The following is a 17,615-nucleotide window of genomic DNA, read 5'->3' as shown; positions in this document are numbered from 1 at the left end:
CCAACAGGTCTAATTCAGCAAAACACATGTTTTTGACAAAATGCCTCAAATCATGAATGCAGTCAGTGTCCGATTGTCGTGCAAGGCCTAAGAAGAAATGGCACCCTTTTCACGTTGGCCTATTATAGCGCCACCAGGAGGCCACAGTAGCCTACCTGACCTGGCGGAGACCTGTGCTCCGAGGAGCACTTTTTCTAGTTTCACATGGAACTGTTATAGCGCCACCAGGAGGCCGATTTGTGCAAAACCCATTTTTTTACATTACTCCTACAGATTTTATACAAACGTCATGCAAATCGGTACACAGTATCTCAATAGTCATGTGATCAACACGGATCTGTCCGATTTCCCATATTCCATCCTCATTGCCTAAGGTTGGCTTCCAAAGTTTGCAGGATTGGTCCGTTTTGAACAAAAAGCCTCAAACTAAGCACAAAGCTTGCGATTTCCGTTAAATTTCACACGCACATTTCCACTAGGCCGAGGAAGAAATTCCACCCTTTTCACATGTTATAGCGCCACCAGCAGGTCTAATTTAGCAAAACACATTTTTGGAACAAAATGCCTCAAATCATGAATGCAGTGTCTGATTGCCGTGAAAGACCTAAGAATAAATGGCACCCTTTTCACATTGGCCTATTATAGCGCCACCAGGAGGCCAGAATAACGTACCTGACCTGGCACTTTTTCTAGTTGACAATGTCTTGCCTAACATTTTCAAATCAGATAGTTCACCACACAGTAGGACAGGATGCAAATGTGTACTCTTAGTTGCTGGAAATGTGTAAAGATTTGGTTACAAAGTGCCTAAAATGTTCTAAACGCTCTTTCATATCCATAGACTTTGTATTATGAAGTGAAAATGAATATCTCACTTTTTAAATATGTTTAATGTTAACAAATAACAAATGGCAATTGTTTCAAACCCATATTTCAGTCAATATATTTACAACTAAGTTTCCACGTCCCTACATTTTCAGAGCTTGATGCGGGAGAATTTTCGTGAAAACAAAGGATGAGGCATATGTTGGTTGTTTTTTGGTGGAAAAAAATGTAATAGTTGCACATTGATTTGAAAATAAATTGAGATGGAAAATGTGTTGTATTGAGCACAATACAGGCTCAAAACTAAAAACATAAATTGTCTACAATCTCACTATTGTTAAGTATGTTACCACATTTTGATATGCATTATCAGTTCATAATAGTCTGTGTAGATGGATGCACATTTTGAAATCTGACACCTTTTTCTTAAAATATCCAACTGCTGATCTGGATACACAAATCTGATGCATACATCTCTTATCTGTATCTATATCTCATGCACATTATTAAGGCAATAAAAGGAGGTGTGAGATATTCATATCATAGAGAGAATGATTCTGATTCTAACCTTTTCACATCAAATCACAGTACTGAACCAGAAGATAGGGTAGACAGCAGTAGACAACTTAAAAAAACCATAACATAAAGTATACATATAAAGTATCTCGCATCTCGCATCTCTCTCTCTCTCTCTCTCTCTCTCTCTCTCTCTCTCTCTCTCTCTCTCTCTCTCTCTCTCTCTCTCTCTCTCTCTCTCTCTCTCTCTCTCTCTCTCTCTCTCTCTCTCTCTCTCTCTCTCTCTCTCTCTCTCTCTCTCTCTCTCTCTCTCTCTCTCTCTCTCTCTCTCTCTCTCTCTCTCTACTTCTTGTGTTCTCTTTTCCATTTCTCTCTCTTTGTCTAGCTATCAGTGGAGCTATCAACACTGTATATTTTACCATTTGGGTTTTACAACTCTGATGTTTTAATGACTCCCACGTGGCCCCATTATATTAATATGGAAATTAATGTGTGCACATGCATGCGTGTGTGTGTGTGTGTGTGTGTGTGTGTGTGTGTGTGTGTGTGTGTGTGTGTGTGTGTGTGTGTAAATGTGCCATTTACCCAGATGAGATCTCTCCCAGTGTAAACGGAGAGAGCCAGGGAATCGTGCTGATGCACTGGTGGCCAGGTTGCTAACGACCTCGTTAAGCGGCCTGCTAATTGGGAGCGCTTGTTTTAAAAAGCCACTGAGTGCAGAATATGACAGGATGATGGGGTGGGGTCGTTCCAATCGGTTTGAGGGGAGGGGAGCAAGGGCTTCATCGCTCGCGGGGTGTCGGGTGCTGGGTAAAAGGTCAATCATATTATCGTGCCAATCAGAGTGACGCAGATGCAGTCAAGTGGGGTGCAGACCTGAGGTGTAAACTTTGGCAGGATGGTGACAGTGATGTCAGAGAACAGACTAAGTTATAACAAGCTTAGCTGTTGTGTATCCTTGTTTATATTCTGATTCAGGGCTGGGCGATACTGGCAAAATCAAATATCACAATGATTTTGACCGCGTAACTATTGATAACGTGACAACGTGAACAATGATTATTAATGTGGATATCATGACCAAACAGGTAGAGACAATCCTGTTCATTTCACTCAACTACAAGTTACAACAACTAGCAATTTACAACTAGAACTAAAGGGACCAGTGTGATAGTCCTCTACGTGTGTTTTGCACTACAGTACATATACATAGTAGTGTACAGCACAGTAGCTTGTGAAATAAACTCATCTGTTGACGATAATTGCAGTTTTGGATTCTATGGCAGGAAACTGCAGATGAAAAAAAAATCACAAAGAATGTTCAACTTCAAGTTTATTGTCACATCACACGTTTTCAGGTGTAAACTAGAAAAAGTGCTCCTCGGAGCACAGGTCTCCGCCAGGTCAGGTACGTTATTCTGGCCTCCTGGTGGCGCTATAATAGGCCAATGTGAAAAGGGTGCCAACCGTGCCATTTATTCTTGCATTGACACTGCATTCATGATTTGAGGCATTTTGTTCCAAAAATGTGTTTTGCTAAATTAGACCTGCTGGCGGCGCTATAACAGGCCAATGTGAGAAGGGTGGTATGTCTTCCTGGACATCGCAAGCTGTGTGTGGTTTTGCACAAATCGGCCTCCTGGTGGCGCCAGGCCCATGTGAAAGATTTGGGGCAGAGGTTCTGAATTGGCATCCAGGGAGTGTGTGTGCACAGTTTGGGAGCGACCGGGCCAACGGTGCCGGAGATTAGCTGGTGACAAATGGACGGACGGACGGACGGACGGACAGGGGGTAAAACATACTCTCTCGCCATGGCTTCGGCCTGGCGGACACAATGACTGGGTGAATTTATTTTTATTTTGCGTTCAAGCTCCCATGAATTGCAGTTACAAAAGAGATAACCGTAAGGAATGGAAAATGTCAAATAAAACAGCATTATCAAATATACAAAAGGTGTGTACTCAAAACAACAAAACAAACAAGTAAGAGACATCATTTAGCAGCAGATATCAAAAAGGTATTAAATGTGTGGGAATGGAGTATATTCACAGTCATATACTGTACACAAACAGTGATAGTGCCAGTGTTACGACCTTTGTCTCCAAGACTGACATGGCAACAGGGCTCAGCATCTGTTCAGTAGCATGACGGCCTGGCAGTGAAACCTGTCTGTTCGTTTGGCATTTGATAGCTCAGCAGTATCGCCTGCCAGACGGTAGCAGCATGATCGTCTTTGATGATCCACTCAGCCTTGGCTATGCACCACTTGTGTGCTCTGACAATGTGCTGGACCGCCCACACCACCCTCTGTAGCGCTATGCAGTCGTGGGCGGTGCAGTTCCCATTCCAGGTGGTGGTGATGCAGCTGATGCTGGATGTTCTAGATGGTGTTGTTGGAGAACGTCCTGAGGATGTGGAGGTTCTTGAGCTGTCTGAGGCAGTACAGCCGTTGTTGAGCCATTTTCACTACATGCGAGTGTGTGCATGGCCCATGTGAGGTCTGCGTCGATGAAGTCACTGACCCTCTCCACTGCATCGACGTAGGACCTTGGTCTTTTGACGTTGAGTGCAAGGTTGTTCTCACAGATCTGACCCTGTGCCCTGTAGGCATTGTCCTTGGCGATCATGCCCATCACTATTGTGTAGCATAATTGATGACAACTTTGGAGGTGTGCGTAGCCATGCACACAGCTGTGTACAGGGAGTAGAGGAGAGGGCTCAGCATGCAACCTTAAGGGAGTCCTGTGTTGAGGATTAGTGAATCTGATCTGGTCAGACTCACCACCAGGGACACGGTGGCGCATTCGGTGTCGCCTCACAGCTAGAAGGTCCTGGGTTCGATTCCCGCAGGGGACGCTGTGGGCGCTTGAGGCGTGCTCTCTCCCCCGCGTCATCAGTGCCCATACCCTAGGGGTTGGCGAAAGGGCCTTTCTGTGTGGAGTTTGCATGTTCTCCCCGTGTCTCCTAGGGTAGGTACCCTCACAAAAACATGCAGTAATCCTGGTCACTATACTGCCTCCCACTGGCCAGCCAGGGCGCCTGATGGAGGGGAAAGGAACTGGTTGGAATAACGTGTTCCTTCCACGCGCTACGTCCAACCGGGGAAACTCTCCCCTGTCAGGTGACAAGAAGGTCAGTTGGATCTCATGCATTGAAGGAGGCATGAGCTCGGTCCTGGCCTTGGCAGAGGGAAGGTAGTGCCCAGGATTACATAGAAAACTGGCACTGGGTGTAAAAAATAGGGGTTACAAAATCCTGGGATAAAAATAAAAAATAAAAATAAAAAACAACCTTGCAATGGCCAGACATAGTCCAGTATTCAGCTGAACATGCTCGATTGCAGGAACAATTCTATTGCCCAGCTTTCTTCAAACAGCATTCGTACACAGAATCGCAATTGCATCGTCAGTGGATCTGTTTTGATGATATGCAAATCTCCATGGGTCTAGCGTGGCAGGCAACATGGAATAATGGGACACAATTGTGAGCTTGTAGATCTGCTATTTTGGATTTTTTTTTAATGTATTTATTTTGTGTGCATTTGTAATTCATTTGTTAAATTGTAATACAATTAAACATAAATATCAAACATATCAGACAAAAGTAAAATGCATTTATTAAATTCAGTGTGACCAGAAGCATGGATGAAATTGATCCGCACCGGAGATATAAATAAATAACCAGAGGTGGGGATATCAAAAGCAGAGGCATGGACCAAACCACAGTCACAACGACTAAGTCACTGCCAGTGTGAGTGAAGGGTCAGACCACCATTGCCCGCCTCCAGGACAAACAAAGGGGAGTTACTATATTGCTCACCTTGCGGTATTCAAATGCTATGAATTCTGGGATAGGGGCCTGGCTAGAGATTAATGAGAACAAAAGACCTTTTGTAACATTTAATTACAATTCTTGTTCTAAAATAATAGGGATTTCAGCTGTTCATGTTTCAGTGTTTCAGACTGATGAAGGAACATGATAGAATTGTTGGGGATGTATTAAACAAAATTAAAAAGTTAAAATGTACCACCACCTCTCCACCCCAAATCAGAGCTCAATTGTGAAGTATTATGTTTTAATATATTATATTATTACATTTTAATGGAGGTTGGTGGAGCAAATCCACCATTATTCATTTGTTGGGTAAAGTATTAACTCAATCTATTGATTCAAAGCATTAATTACTTTTCCAAAGATATTTGAATTGAAGTATGAAAAGCCTGATTTCTCAGACCTTCATTTTATAAAAGCCTATTTCAATAAGCTGAAGTTCAAAAACGAGTGGGTTATTCTAAGGAAGTGATACCTCATTTTGTAGTTCTGATCCTCTATATTCCCACTGCTTCTGTACAGTTTTTCAATATTATTTGCTTTACTATTTTGATCTTATTGTAAATTTGTTATTTTCTTTGCCCACACTGTCAGGCAGAGCCTCCAAGTACAGGAATTTCACTGTCTGCAATGTTGTCACAGCTGTACTGTAAGTGCATGTGACCATAAAACAAAGCCCATTTAGCTTAACCTTTATTATTCATATTGAATTATTGACGCATTCTTTGTTATGCTTTAATATTAAGTTGACTTATTCTATGCTTGTATAGTTCTAATTAGCAGCATAAAAGCAACAGAGGTTTTCTCTGTCACTGGGTGATCGAGCCAGCCTTGGAAAATGGCTGAGTGATCATGTGCTCGATAAGATAGCCCACCCCTGCTCTACACCTTCAGGCTGTGTTCAAAGGTCCACTGAAGCCATTCTGATGAGATATCAAGGCCTTGTAGCTGCCCGGGGCTATAGCCTGGTTTCTCAAACAGGAACCATTACGACTGGAGCTGCTACTGTCCTCGAAAGCAACCTCAACCCCACTCACACTTATCAGTCTCTTGCACGCACACGCACGCACACACACACACACACACATTGATTTTTAATTTCCTTTCAGGATATGAGAAAAGTCGTGTTAATAACGCATGTTGGGAGGAGAAATCAGGAGTCCAGATCAGAGCAGACAGCCAGGCATGGCTGACTGACAGTCTGATCTGATCTGCACTAATGGAACACTTAATGAAGAAACAGGGGGCGTGTAGGTTGGGGGGGGTCGTGCCGCTTTCGCCCTCAGCAGCAGCCACTGTCCTCTGCCCCAATACAGCAGGACCTCCATCCGTCTCCCCCAACTAGCAACCTGCCTGCACTGAGCCTTTCGGTGGTGTGTGTGTGGTATACTGTACGCACACATGCATGCAGTGGTGGAAAGTAACTAAGTACATTTACTCAAGCACTGTACTTACAGTAAGTACCATTTTGATGTATTTTTACTTTAGTATTAGAGTATTTCCAATTTTCAATATACTTTTACTTCTACTCCACTACACCTCAGAGGCAAATATTGTACTTTTACTCCACAACAATTAATTGAAAATTTTAGTTTCTAGTTACTTTGTAGATTTGGATTATTATTACAAAATAATACATTAACCACTTCAACCCTATTTAAACTTTGGCTATTTGAAAATAGCCGATCTACAAGCTGAGAACGTGTCATACTTTTACTTTTGTTACTATAAGTATATTTTGATACCAATACTTACTCAAGTAAATTTTGAATTCTGACTTTTACTTGTAATAGAGTATTTCTACATTGCAGTATTGATACTTTTATTTAAGTACAAAATATGAGTACTTTTACCACCACTGCACATACGTGTGTCTTCCTCTGCACATAAGTGTATGTGGGTGTTCACCCACACACGGCGGGGGTTGGAGAAGGCAACATTTTTAATTAGAGTTCACCCCCCTCCACCCCGCACCCACATCCAAAATCTAATTAGAAGTATAAGGGTATGGATGAGGGGGCGCGATGGAGGGAGGGGGAGAGCGGAGAGAGAGAGAGAGAGAGAGAGAGAGAAAGAGAGGCTGGTGGTTCGTAGAATTAAACCCAAATGAAAAGTGCCTTCTGTGTCGACCTGAATCTAATGCACGCCAGCAGGGGAAGCTAATAAACACAGTGATTTCCCCTCCAAGGTTGGCGCGGCAAAACAAAAACAAATTAGCGCTCAAAGACCCAGCCGCTGCACGGCGGCGAGGCAGGGAGGCGGAGGAGTAGAACAATGAATGCAGAGAGACAGACTGGATGGCGTTTTGTGACTTCCACAGGTGGAACTAATTAATTATCTCCCAGAGTGACGGGAGATGGGGGGGGGGGGCAGAGGGGGTGAGGAGGAGAGGAGGAGAAGAGAGGAAAAGACGAGAGAAGAGAAGAGATGAGGCAGGAAGGAGCAGGGTAGCACCGAGGACAGACGAGGAGGACAAAAGTCAGAGAGCAAGAAAACACGAGAAAAGTTGACTTCACAGTCAAATCCGCCGTATTAATTGAACTCATTAATAAATTGGGTACATTATTACACTTCGACGTAAAATAATACTTATAGTATACTACAGTTTTACACAACGTTTTTACAGTAGTGCCTTTATATGCTCAATTGTGTACTTGTATACTTCATCTTAGGACGGTGTCACGTGAAAATAGCATGACAACGCAATGAGTTGTGAACAGCTATTTTAGCCATTTTTGAAAACATACCTTTTTTGAGTTATACAATGTATAATGACATGACCAAAATAGGCATATGCCAGGTTTAATGTTGTTAATTCATATAGTTGTATGATATATTGGAGCAAAGGAGTAGCGAGTAACAAGCGAATTACTTCCACGCCTGTGCACAGGGCACCCATAAATTCTCATATTGTCAGAATGAAGTTGCCCCCGGTTGTTCTTGGAGGGTCAAGCTGGTACGTAATTTAGCTGACACCCCATGCACCGTAGAATGAGCAACCAGGTAAAGGGCTTCCAGGTGCATTCCTTTTTTTTATTTTAACCCATTCAATCCGGGAATGCATCTGTGTCATTTTAGATGTCTTTGGCTATTCAAAAATAGCCAAAGAATAAACTAATGGTCATAGCTCAAATCTAAAATGAAACGGATGCGTTCCGGGATTGAATGGGTTATTCCAAGTTCAGTAGTGTCAGCAACTGATTTTTTACCTTAATTGAATGACCTACTGTTACCACTAGACCTACCACTCTGCAACCTTCTAAAGTCTTTTGTTGTTGTGAATGTGTGATATAAAGTGGCCTTAACCCATTGAGACCTGAAGCCGATTCTACATGCCTCCTAAATCTCAACAGTATTCTGAAAAACGTATGTTTCTATATCAGTGGTGCTCAATCCTTTTCATGTCAAGGACCCCCAAAATTGTATGTATTTGGCCGAGGACCCCATCAAAATATTGTGTTCCAGGGACCCCCAGAGCAAAGATTTGAGTTAAAAAATGTTCGCTTTCAAAATATATATATTCAAAGATTTGCACACATTTTCACGATTTTTCAAAAATAGCAGATCTACAAGCTCATAGCGCGGCACTCGGTGCCGCGCTATGAGCTTGTATATCTGCTATTTTTGAATAGCCCAAAGTGTAAAATAATGCTTTTTAGCTCAAATCTAAAAATGACACAGTTCCAGGTCTCAATGGGTTAAAGTGAGACAATTAGTGAATTGTTGGGCTAAGGCTAGGCTACTAAACCACAATACGCCAGATTCCTGCTTTGGATTTCACTTCTCTCTTTTCCACCCCTCCAGTGTCTGTGCCAGGGGGGATTGGTTGACGTCATGATAGTGTAAACAGCAATGGCGGTGGTCTTTTCGAGCTGCTTGTTAACGCTGATGGAGTTTACAACTAGCAATCTTGTGTGATTAGTGGAGCAATTCTCAATTCCCAAAATGTTTACGCAGCCATTTTACCTGTCAATGATGACACTTGTTGCTACGAAACCTGGAAACAAAGTCTATTAGGGTGCTACAGAGGGAGAACAAGGCATGGATTTGGAAAATTAAAAGTATAGATAATTAAAAAGCAACTGCCTGTGCCTTGATGAAAATAAGTTCGGTGGAAAAAAAGAAAATCATTTCATTATAATGTCTGTATTGTGTGCAGTGTGCAGTCTATTTTAATACCATGCACAGTAGTAATCAGTGAGCAGCAGCTTCATCTGATTTCTCCACGGAGAGAAAAAGTTTCCACATAAAAAACAAGAGGAGCTATAACACAACTAGGGGTGCAACTATTGATTCTTTTCTTGGCAATTAATCTTTTGATTACTTTTTCGACTAATCAAATAATAGATTTTTAATCATTCAATTATTTTTTTAATTTATCAACGAATTGAGGTAAAACATTCTAATAGATTTTTTATAAATCAGCTAAATCGATAGCAAGTGCCATATAGGGCACAGGGTCGGTTAACTCATTCACTGCCAAGGACGAGAATTGACGAGACTTCGTCAAAACACCCACACCACCAAGGACGAGATTTGGCGAGAATTAGTATTTTTGGTGGTGGGGCGGGGGGGGGGGGCTGTGAATGATCCAAGCACCACCGAAGAATACACCCAGAAATCACGAGATCACCCCAAAAAAAATCTAGGCACCTTTCATGTTAAAGGATTTATAAAAGTAAAATGTTCTCGTCTTTCTGTCGTTTTTCTGCTGTTTTAAAAAAAACAAGCCACATTCAAACGGCCATAGCTCTGGAATTGAGGATCGCGACCGGCCAATTATTTTTTTCCCTATACTACCGGACCCCCGTGTGTGTAATGAGCCGATATCCGTGAAGAAGGAGGTCACGGAGAATATTCCATGATTTTTTAAAAGGTACAGTATAATCGCCGTTTTCGCTGGCAAGGGGACCAGAGACGGATGAATTAATTAATTAATTCCTGGCAGTGTTAAGGATGACTGAACACAAGGCTGGCTAGGGCTGAGCTAGTAGGCTGAAAATTAGTCTCTACCAGTGGGGTTTTATACCATGACAAAAGATGGAGAGTGACTCTGCAGTCCTCACTGAAGGAGGATGTCTTTCCACAGCTTGGGACTCAGGAAGGAAGGAGAAGAGTCTTGGGGGGGGGCATGCTGTCATAGGGAAGAGAGTGACAGGCCACCTGGATTAGCTGATATCAGAGTCCAGGATGGAGTGTAGAGCTACAGTACATCATTGTCTGCTGGTAGGGGGGTGCCATGCCCTTGTCTGACTTTACTGTAGGTCCTTTTTTTGGGGACACAAGCAGCAACCGGGAGATATTTTGGGGAGATTTTGTACCAGGTGGGCTACACTATTCTGGATGGGTTATAGAGTTTCAAGAGAGCATAGACAGGCAGACCGACAAGGAGACGTTAATGGAGGCTTGGCTTACAAAGGGGTGTACAGGGAAAAATTTGCAGACCAAGTAAAGCTAAAAAGTTGAATCTGAAACACGATTTTGTACAATATAGAGGGGTCCCTGCTTCATCTCTCCCTCAGCTAGGGGGTCCTTGGACTGAAAAAAGTTGAAGACCCCTGATACAGAGGCTTCCTACACATCACAGGAAAACCTCATAGCTATGGCTAAACTAGTCTCGCGTAGCCAGACCCAACTGAAAATGAAAAACAGCGACCTCTGCTGTTTGTATTGTCTGTTGGGTCTGGCCGGAGGCAAACGGAACAACAGTGCGCAGGGAAACCGGGGATTTGTGTCTGCCTTCAGCGCATCACTTCCGGTTGGTGCGACTATGTTTTCATTCCCACTAACAATATTTCTACACGGAACACTAACACCACTTCTCCCAGAGAACATGGATGGTTTTGGTTATGAGCCCACTTGTTTCTATAATGAAAGAGTAAGTTAAAATGTGAATATCTGTCCGTGGTTTTGTCTGCTCCGAGGACGCTATTGTTAAATTAGTTTCGGCTAGTTTCGAGGGGGGAAGGGTGGACGGACACGTGAATCCCGCCCACTACATTTGATTGGGTAAAGCGCGGCCTGCTTCCTGATCTGAAGGCACACCCACTTGAAACCTATGCACACGGGTTGTCAACACGGCTACCGACAGATTCCAACGCAGAGCAGAATCTGTTCTTGAGAGATTATGGCTAAACTGAAGTTTGACGCAGCATTAGGGCTGAGAGAATTTCCTGATTGCAACCTCAATGGACATGAAAGACTGTTTGTATCCCTCCACCCTTTCTCTCTCTTTTCCTTCCATGACCCCCTCCATATACATTCATCCGTTCCTCCCTCCCGTCACTGCAGTGCGCGAGAGAGAGAGAGAGAGAGAGAGAGAAAGAGGTGTCTTGTGGGTGATAAAGCCGGGCAGATCGGTGGATACGAGCGTTTATGAATAAATGATGATATTTGTTGAGAGAGGGCTTGGGTTGTGCTGCGTTGAGGGGCATGTAAATACACACATTTGCTGTTTATGGGGCTCACAAAAAACACACACGAAGGTGCACACGCGCACACACACACAGTGCCGCATTTAGTACCACAATATCTCTGGCCATATCAGGATGCAAACGCCTCCATAAACAAACACTTTATCATTTATTACCTTTGATTTGGCCTTTTACTCACAAGCTCATTGTTTGCCTAAATCCTATCAGGGCATTATTGTCTTTAGATAAAGCCATTTTACCATCTGTGCCATCTCTCTCTCTCTCTCTCTCTCTCTCTCTCTCTCTCTTTCTAAATCCCCCATTCATTCAGTCTTTATTTCTATTATGCTCTCATGCTTCACCAATATCCCTCCATCTCTCTCTCTGTTTCTCTCTTTCAATCACTTTGCTCCTCTCAGCCCGTCTGTCTCCTCTCTGCTATGATTTATCACAGCTGCATGCTGCCTGGCATTTCCCCCTTTAGTAGAAAGCATATAGCGTCGCTGTCGGGTGGAAACCTTGTATAATATGTCCAAAACTGTTACTTTTCAGGAAATGGGGGGAAAAAGGATCCAACAAAATAACAAAAATAGCATTTCTATCACTTGGACCGCAATTTATATTGTAAAATCTATGTCAATTTAACTCTGAGAGTCGGGTCCATTTGGTTCCATTTGTACACTCTCAGAGTTACAGACCCATAAGGGTCCATTTGTTGCCTAAACTATCATTTAGCTGGGGACCCCCTGGAACTCCCTCAAGGACCCCTGAGGGTCCCCGGACCCCACTTTGAGAACCAATGATGTAGGGCATTCATTTACGGAAAAAAACATAAAAAGGTTAAATATGGAGGTAAAAAGTTTCTGCCAGACGATAAAGTCAAAGTAAGACTGGGCCATATGACCTGAAATCCATATATATATATTTTTAGTGGTGCACAGATATTGCATTTCCCAATGGTGTCATGTCCCTCTATAAACTATGCGTCTGCAAAAAAACGAACTACACTGAGTAATGGGATTAGAAAGGTTGTTACTAATTATTTGCCCTATTTGTTTGGCGAGGTAATGCTGGCAAAAAAAAATTATTGTCAGCACAATATGCCACAGAATATGAATGAACATCCAGGTTATTGCTAATGCATTTATTTATTTTATTGTCCTTGTTGCACGACTATTTTTGACCACTGGGTGTTGTATATGCCAGGGCTTAGGGGTATACAGGTGAGCTCATGTATATACACGTAAATACATATTGGCCACTGCTGTTCATTGAAGTGATACGTTAATGCAACCACCACCATATGGGCAGTACAGGGGAAAGCTGTGCCTCCTAATGCATGATTGCCCCATGTCTATTGAAGCAGGACGTCTGTCCACAATTAAAACCATCATACTTCGCTTATTTTCAACCATAAAACCGTAACAAAATATGTGTTTTCATGCCAAAACACCTCATCTCACATACTGCAGAGATAGTAACAGTAATGGTTAAAAAACAAGGAACAACAGGAGGAAAAACACTTTTATGTCTCAGCTAGTATATAAGAGTTATGGTAAGTTCCCCCTGCGAATATGGCGGTGACATTGACCTATGACCCCTGTGGCCAATGTGGCATCTACAATATGTATGTATATGGTGAGCTCACCAGAACAAGTGCAGTTTTGTTGACCTATATTTCCACTTTGACCTACAGTATACAACATCCATTGGCTGAAAATAGTACCTTAACTCTTTCACTGCCAAGGACGAGTAAACTCGTCAGTCGGCACTTGGTCCACAGTGCCAAACACGAGTTTGAGAGTGAGGTGTTTTCAGTGGTTTTCCACTAGATGTTGGACAATTTTCATTCCCCGACTACACGAGACCCCCATGCGTGTGTGAGGCGATCTCCGTGAGGCTGGCAATCACAGTAAATATTCCAAGAATTTTCAAAGATTAGTAAGGCCGGGCCGTTAACGCCGTTACCGGGCTAAGTTAACGGCGGACTCTTATCGCGCGATAAAAAAAATTACCGCCGTTAATCTATTCTCAAAGTTGGGTCTGGGAGCCAATTACATTAGCTTTACTCTGTGTCTGTGTGTGTGTGTGTGTGTGTGTGTCCGGGGGGGGGGGGACTCTGCATGTAGCGTTGATTTCAACTTGTTGAAAGTGTGTTTGGGTGTGTGTGCGCGCGCGAGCGATGTGTTTGTGTGACGAGCATACATGCGTGTGTCAGACTGCTCCTCCTACCTGCTGCTTAGAGTAAGAGGAGCTGCACTCGCTCGCCTCTCATTGAAAATGAATGTCCTTAATGTAACAAGCTGCCTAAAGCCTTCTGTATGAAAAGCTTGACTGTTTATGTCCATTCGTCGGATTGACGTTCGTTTTATTGAACTCAGTGATTTTCCGCGACTTCTCTTTCACTTAGAATCAAATGTCCGTCAAGTCAAACGACAGTAACACTTGATTCCGGACGGTTGGCCTTCAAAATAAGAGCGTATGTCCCGTTTTACTTTAGGTCAGAGAAATTCAAAATAAGAGTACACTGACTTGCTTCTTTTTTTTAAAGAAGAAGAATGCTCAGTTTTCATTGTTGCTACACTTAGAATATCAAATAAAAAGTGTGAACCAAAAAAATAGGATCCTTAAAGTTAAGAGTGATACTGACTTGTTATAGATGAAGAATGCTTAGTTTTCAATGTTGCTACACTTAGAATATCAAATAACAAGTGTGGGAACCCAATAGCACTTAAATAGTGATATTGACAGTTTTTTTTTTAAATAATTTGACGTTGCAACACTTAAAATATAGAATATGACATTTTAACGGTAATATAGTATATCGTATCGATATCGCAATATCGAGAAACGTAAGGAGGAAAGAAAAAGCAAGGACTTACTTCTGGTCATTATTTGGGTAGAACACACATATTTTGAATGCCTTCGGCAGACTTCAAATGAGCCATTTTAATCTAGATTAATCTAGATTAACTCCAGGATTGCAGATAGATTAATCTAGATTAAAAAAAAAATCTATGCCCACCTCTAAAGATTAGTAAAATCACTCGTTTTCCCTGGCAGTGGCGTGGCTATTTTCTGAAAAAACTCTGTCAGTTAAAGAGTTAAAGGAAAAATGTAATACAAATACATTTAAAATCCTCATTTCACTCTGAAAGTGAAAACAATATCGGAGCTAAATGAACTCTGAGAATTTTACTGTGTTATGACCTTCTCTATGCGTCTTTTGTTCTCAGTCTATCCTGATGAATGTGCTGTCTTTCTACACTCTGCACCTTAACGTGACTTATCACACACCTCCTCCCCGCTATCTCCTCGTCTTTCCTGAATCCCTCCGTCTATCACCCACCTCTCCCGCAGAGGATCACCTATGGAGGAGTTAGTGGACTCCCTCTTTCCCCTCCCAAATCCTCTCTCTCTCTCTCTGTCTATCTGAGTTTCCCCATGGAAGCTGCATCCTCAACGCGTCTATGAGCCATCTGCTCTGTTGATGCTGCTGGGTATGGATGCTTTACAGGAGTCCTTTATCATCTATATGTGATGTGCCTCTCTCGCTCTCTCCTTCCCTCTCCCAGTAACTCTCTGTGTCCCTTCCATCTTCCCCTCACTCTCCTCCCCTTGCCTTTTTCAACCCTCGTGTTCATGTATTTGTTTTTTTTATTGCTTTCTCATGTTCTATCACTCCATTGCTCTCGCTCAGCCTACATGAGCCTTAATGTTTCTGTGTGTGTGTGTGTGTGTGTGTGTGTGTGTGTGTGTGTGTGTGTGTGTGTGTGTGTGTGCTCATGTACTTTCATTCATTGCACACGTACAGTATTTGATTGCATTGAAGTACGTATGCGTTTGTTCATGTGTCTGCATCTGAACGTCAATATTATTGACCTCTATTTTCCCCTCACACAGGGTATGCAAGGTACGGAATGCCTATAGCCTTATTCAATTGAAAGCTGTGGTGTGCATTGCCAGGAGATCGACCGGCCGACAGACCATGAGAATGACATTGCCACCCTTAAACGGCAAAGTCACTAGGCTGACTGTCGACATCAACAGCGGGGGTCCCATGCGGCATGTTATGTATTGTTCACCTCAAAAAGTTCCAAATGTCAGATGAAGTCGGCGGTGGAAAGTACATTTACTCAAGTACTGTACTTGTATCACCACAATTTTTAGGTACTTTTACTTTACTAGATTATTCGCATTTTCCAATACTTCCAATCCACTACGTCTCAGTGGCAAATATTGTACTTTTTACTCCCTTACATGTATTTGACAGTTTTATAGTTACTAGTCACTTTGCAGATTTAGATCATTGCAAAACATACAATAACCACTTAAGCCCTATTTTATACTTAGAATAAAATAACTAAAAATAGCAGATCTAAAAGCTCATAATGCGTTGCATCGTGGAGTGACCTTATAGACCTGCTATTTTCGATAAAGTTTTACAAGTTTTGACAAATGTGATAATTCAAGTATATTTTGATGGCAATACTTTAGTACTTTTACTCACCAAATGCTTTTAACACAGATCTTTTATTTGTATTTTTTATGCTGGTATTGTCACTTACAGTAAGTATAAAATGTGATGGATGAAGTGCACACACGCACACCTGATTCGCATGCATTTGCACTGCAGAGGAATGTCTCAGCAAGTGCAGGTCAACGTTCTTGCTACGTTCACACTGGAAAGCTACAGGCTATCATTTATTTTCAATGGAAGCCAGCGACATGGAGATACAAAGAGACGCCTGGCGTTTGTAGCTGCAACAAAATCTACAAAGCTACAGTACAATCCGAGTTGAGCTGGCTTCAACTGCAGCTACAAAGCTGCAAAACGACCGAGTGTTGTTTAACCATTTCTACCCACCTTCTCTCTCCAAACAGTTCCTGATTGTAATGGGGGGGGGGAACTCATTATTTTGTGTTCTTTTTAAACCCAGGCTTTATATTTTGCTTTATATTCTGAGTCGCTTTGTACAGTAGCTTTTGTAGCTGCCAGTGTCAACTCAGCATTAGGGAAAACAGAATGATGCGCATGTGTACGTGCGTCCTGCCACACAGACCGGGTAGTCTAGTGGGCCTTAAATGACCAGGAAATGTAGTGTCCCGATACAAATGTTCCCAAGAGAAAGCCTCCACAAAGACATTTGGTGACGTGTGTGTGTGTGTGTGTGTGTGTGTGTGTGTGTGTGTGTGTGTGTGTGTGTGTGTGTGTGTGTGCGTGTGTGGCCAACAGACCAGTTGATTGGGGACGGCATATCATATTGGGAAGAACATTGTCCCCCCATTTGATTTCACTGCAATCTCATAAGGTTACTTACGCTACATAGGCTACTACTTAGGGGCCTTAGATAGTACTTATAGCAAACGCTTCTAAGCCTTGTGAGCCTAGGTAGTACTTTCGTTAGTAGCAGTTGGTTCTCAAGAGCACAGCGTTACATGCTACTTAACTGGCTTCGGGAAACACTACTTAAGGCCTCCTGGAAGCAGAACTTGGAAGCAAATGATTTTTGGGACGAAGAAGGGACCTGGAGCGGCCTTAACACCCTTTTTAGCGAATATATATACAGTGTACAGTATGTAAATAGATATACAGACATGTAGATAGATAAATAGATCGATAAAAAGACACACACACACTCATGTGTGCGTGTATGCGCGAGCGCGTGACGTGACGACCAACTTGTGTGTATGTTTATGCTGTCAGTTTGAGTGTCCTTACCAATGTCATAAGCCAAGAAGTCGGCCGAGAAACACTTGGCTCCGTTGCTTAGCGACGTGTCGTTGTGAGTGTTTCCTCCGAACACCAGCAGAGTTCCACTGAACAACACAGAGGAGTGGAGATACCTGGACGACCCACTGTCTGTGAGGATTAGCCTGCATGCACACGCACAAACACACACAAACACACACACACACACACACACACATACACACACACACACACGTTAACAACACAGCCAAGTAGAGATACCTGGACGACCCACTGTCTCTGAAGATCAGCCTGCACACACACACGTTAACAACACA

General features: G+C 42.6%; 1 protein-coding gene across 1 annotated transcript in view; it reads right to left on the bottom strand.

Moving 5' to 3' along the window:
* The window catches only part of LOC311058033 (attractin-like protein 1), a 337,913-nt gene that overhangs the window by 227,152 nt on the left and 93,146 nt on the right, over positions 1-17,615 (bottom strand). The window contains exon 10 of the mRNA XM_084075308.1: positions 17,308-17,462. Within this exon, the coding sequence (XP_083931434.1) occupies positions 17,308-17,462 (155 nt within the window). The remainder of the gene's footprint in view (positions 1-17,307; positions 17,463-17,615) is intronic.

The sequence above is a fragment of the Gymnoscopelus microlampas genome, assembly GCF_963454915.1.
Source record: "Gymnoscopelus microlampas genome assembly, chromosome: 13".
In the NCBI taxonomy this organism is placed as follows: Eukaryota; Metazoa; Chordata; class Actinopteri; order Myctophiformes; family Myctophidae; genus Gymnoscopelus; species Gymnoscopelus microlampas.
This window is presented reverse-complemented; position numbering and strand designations above follow the sequence as displayed.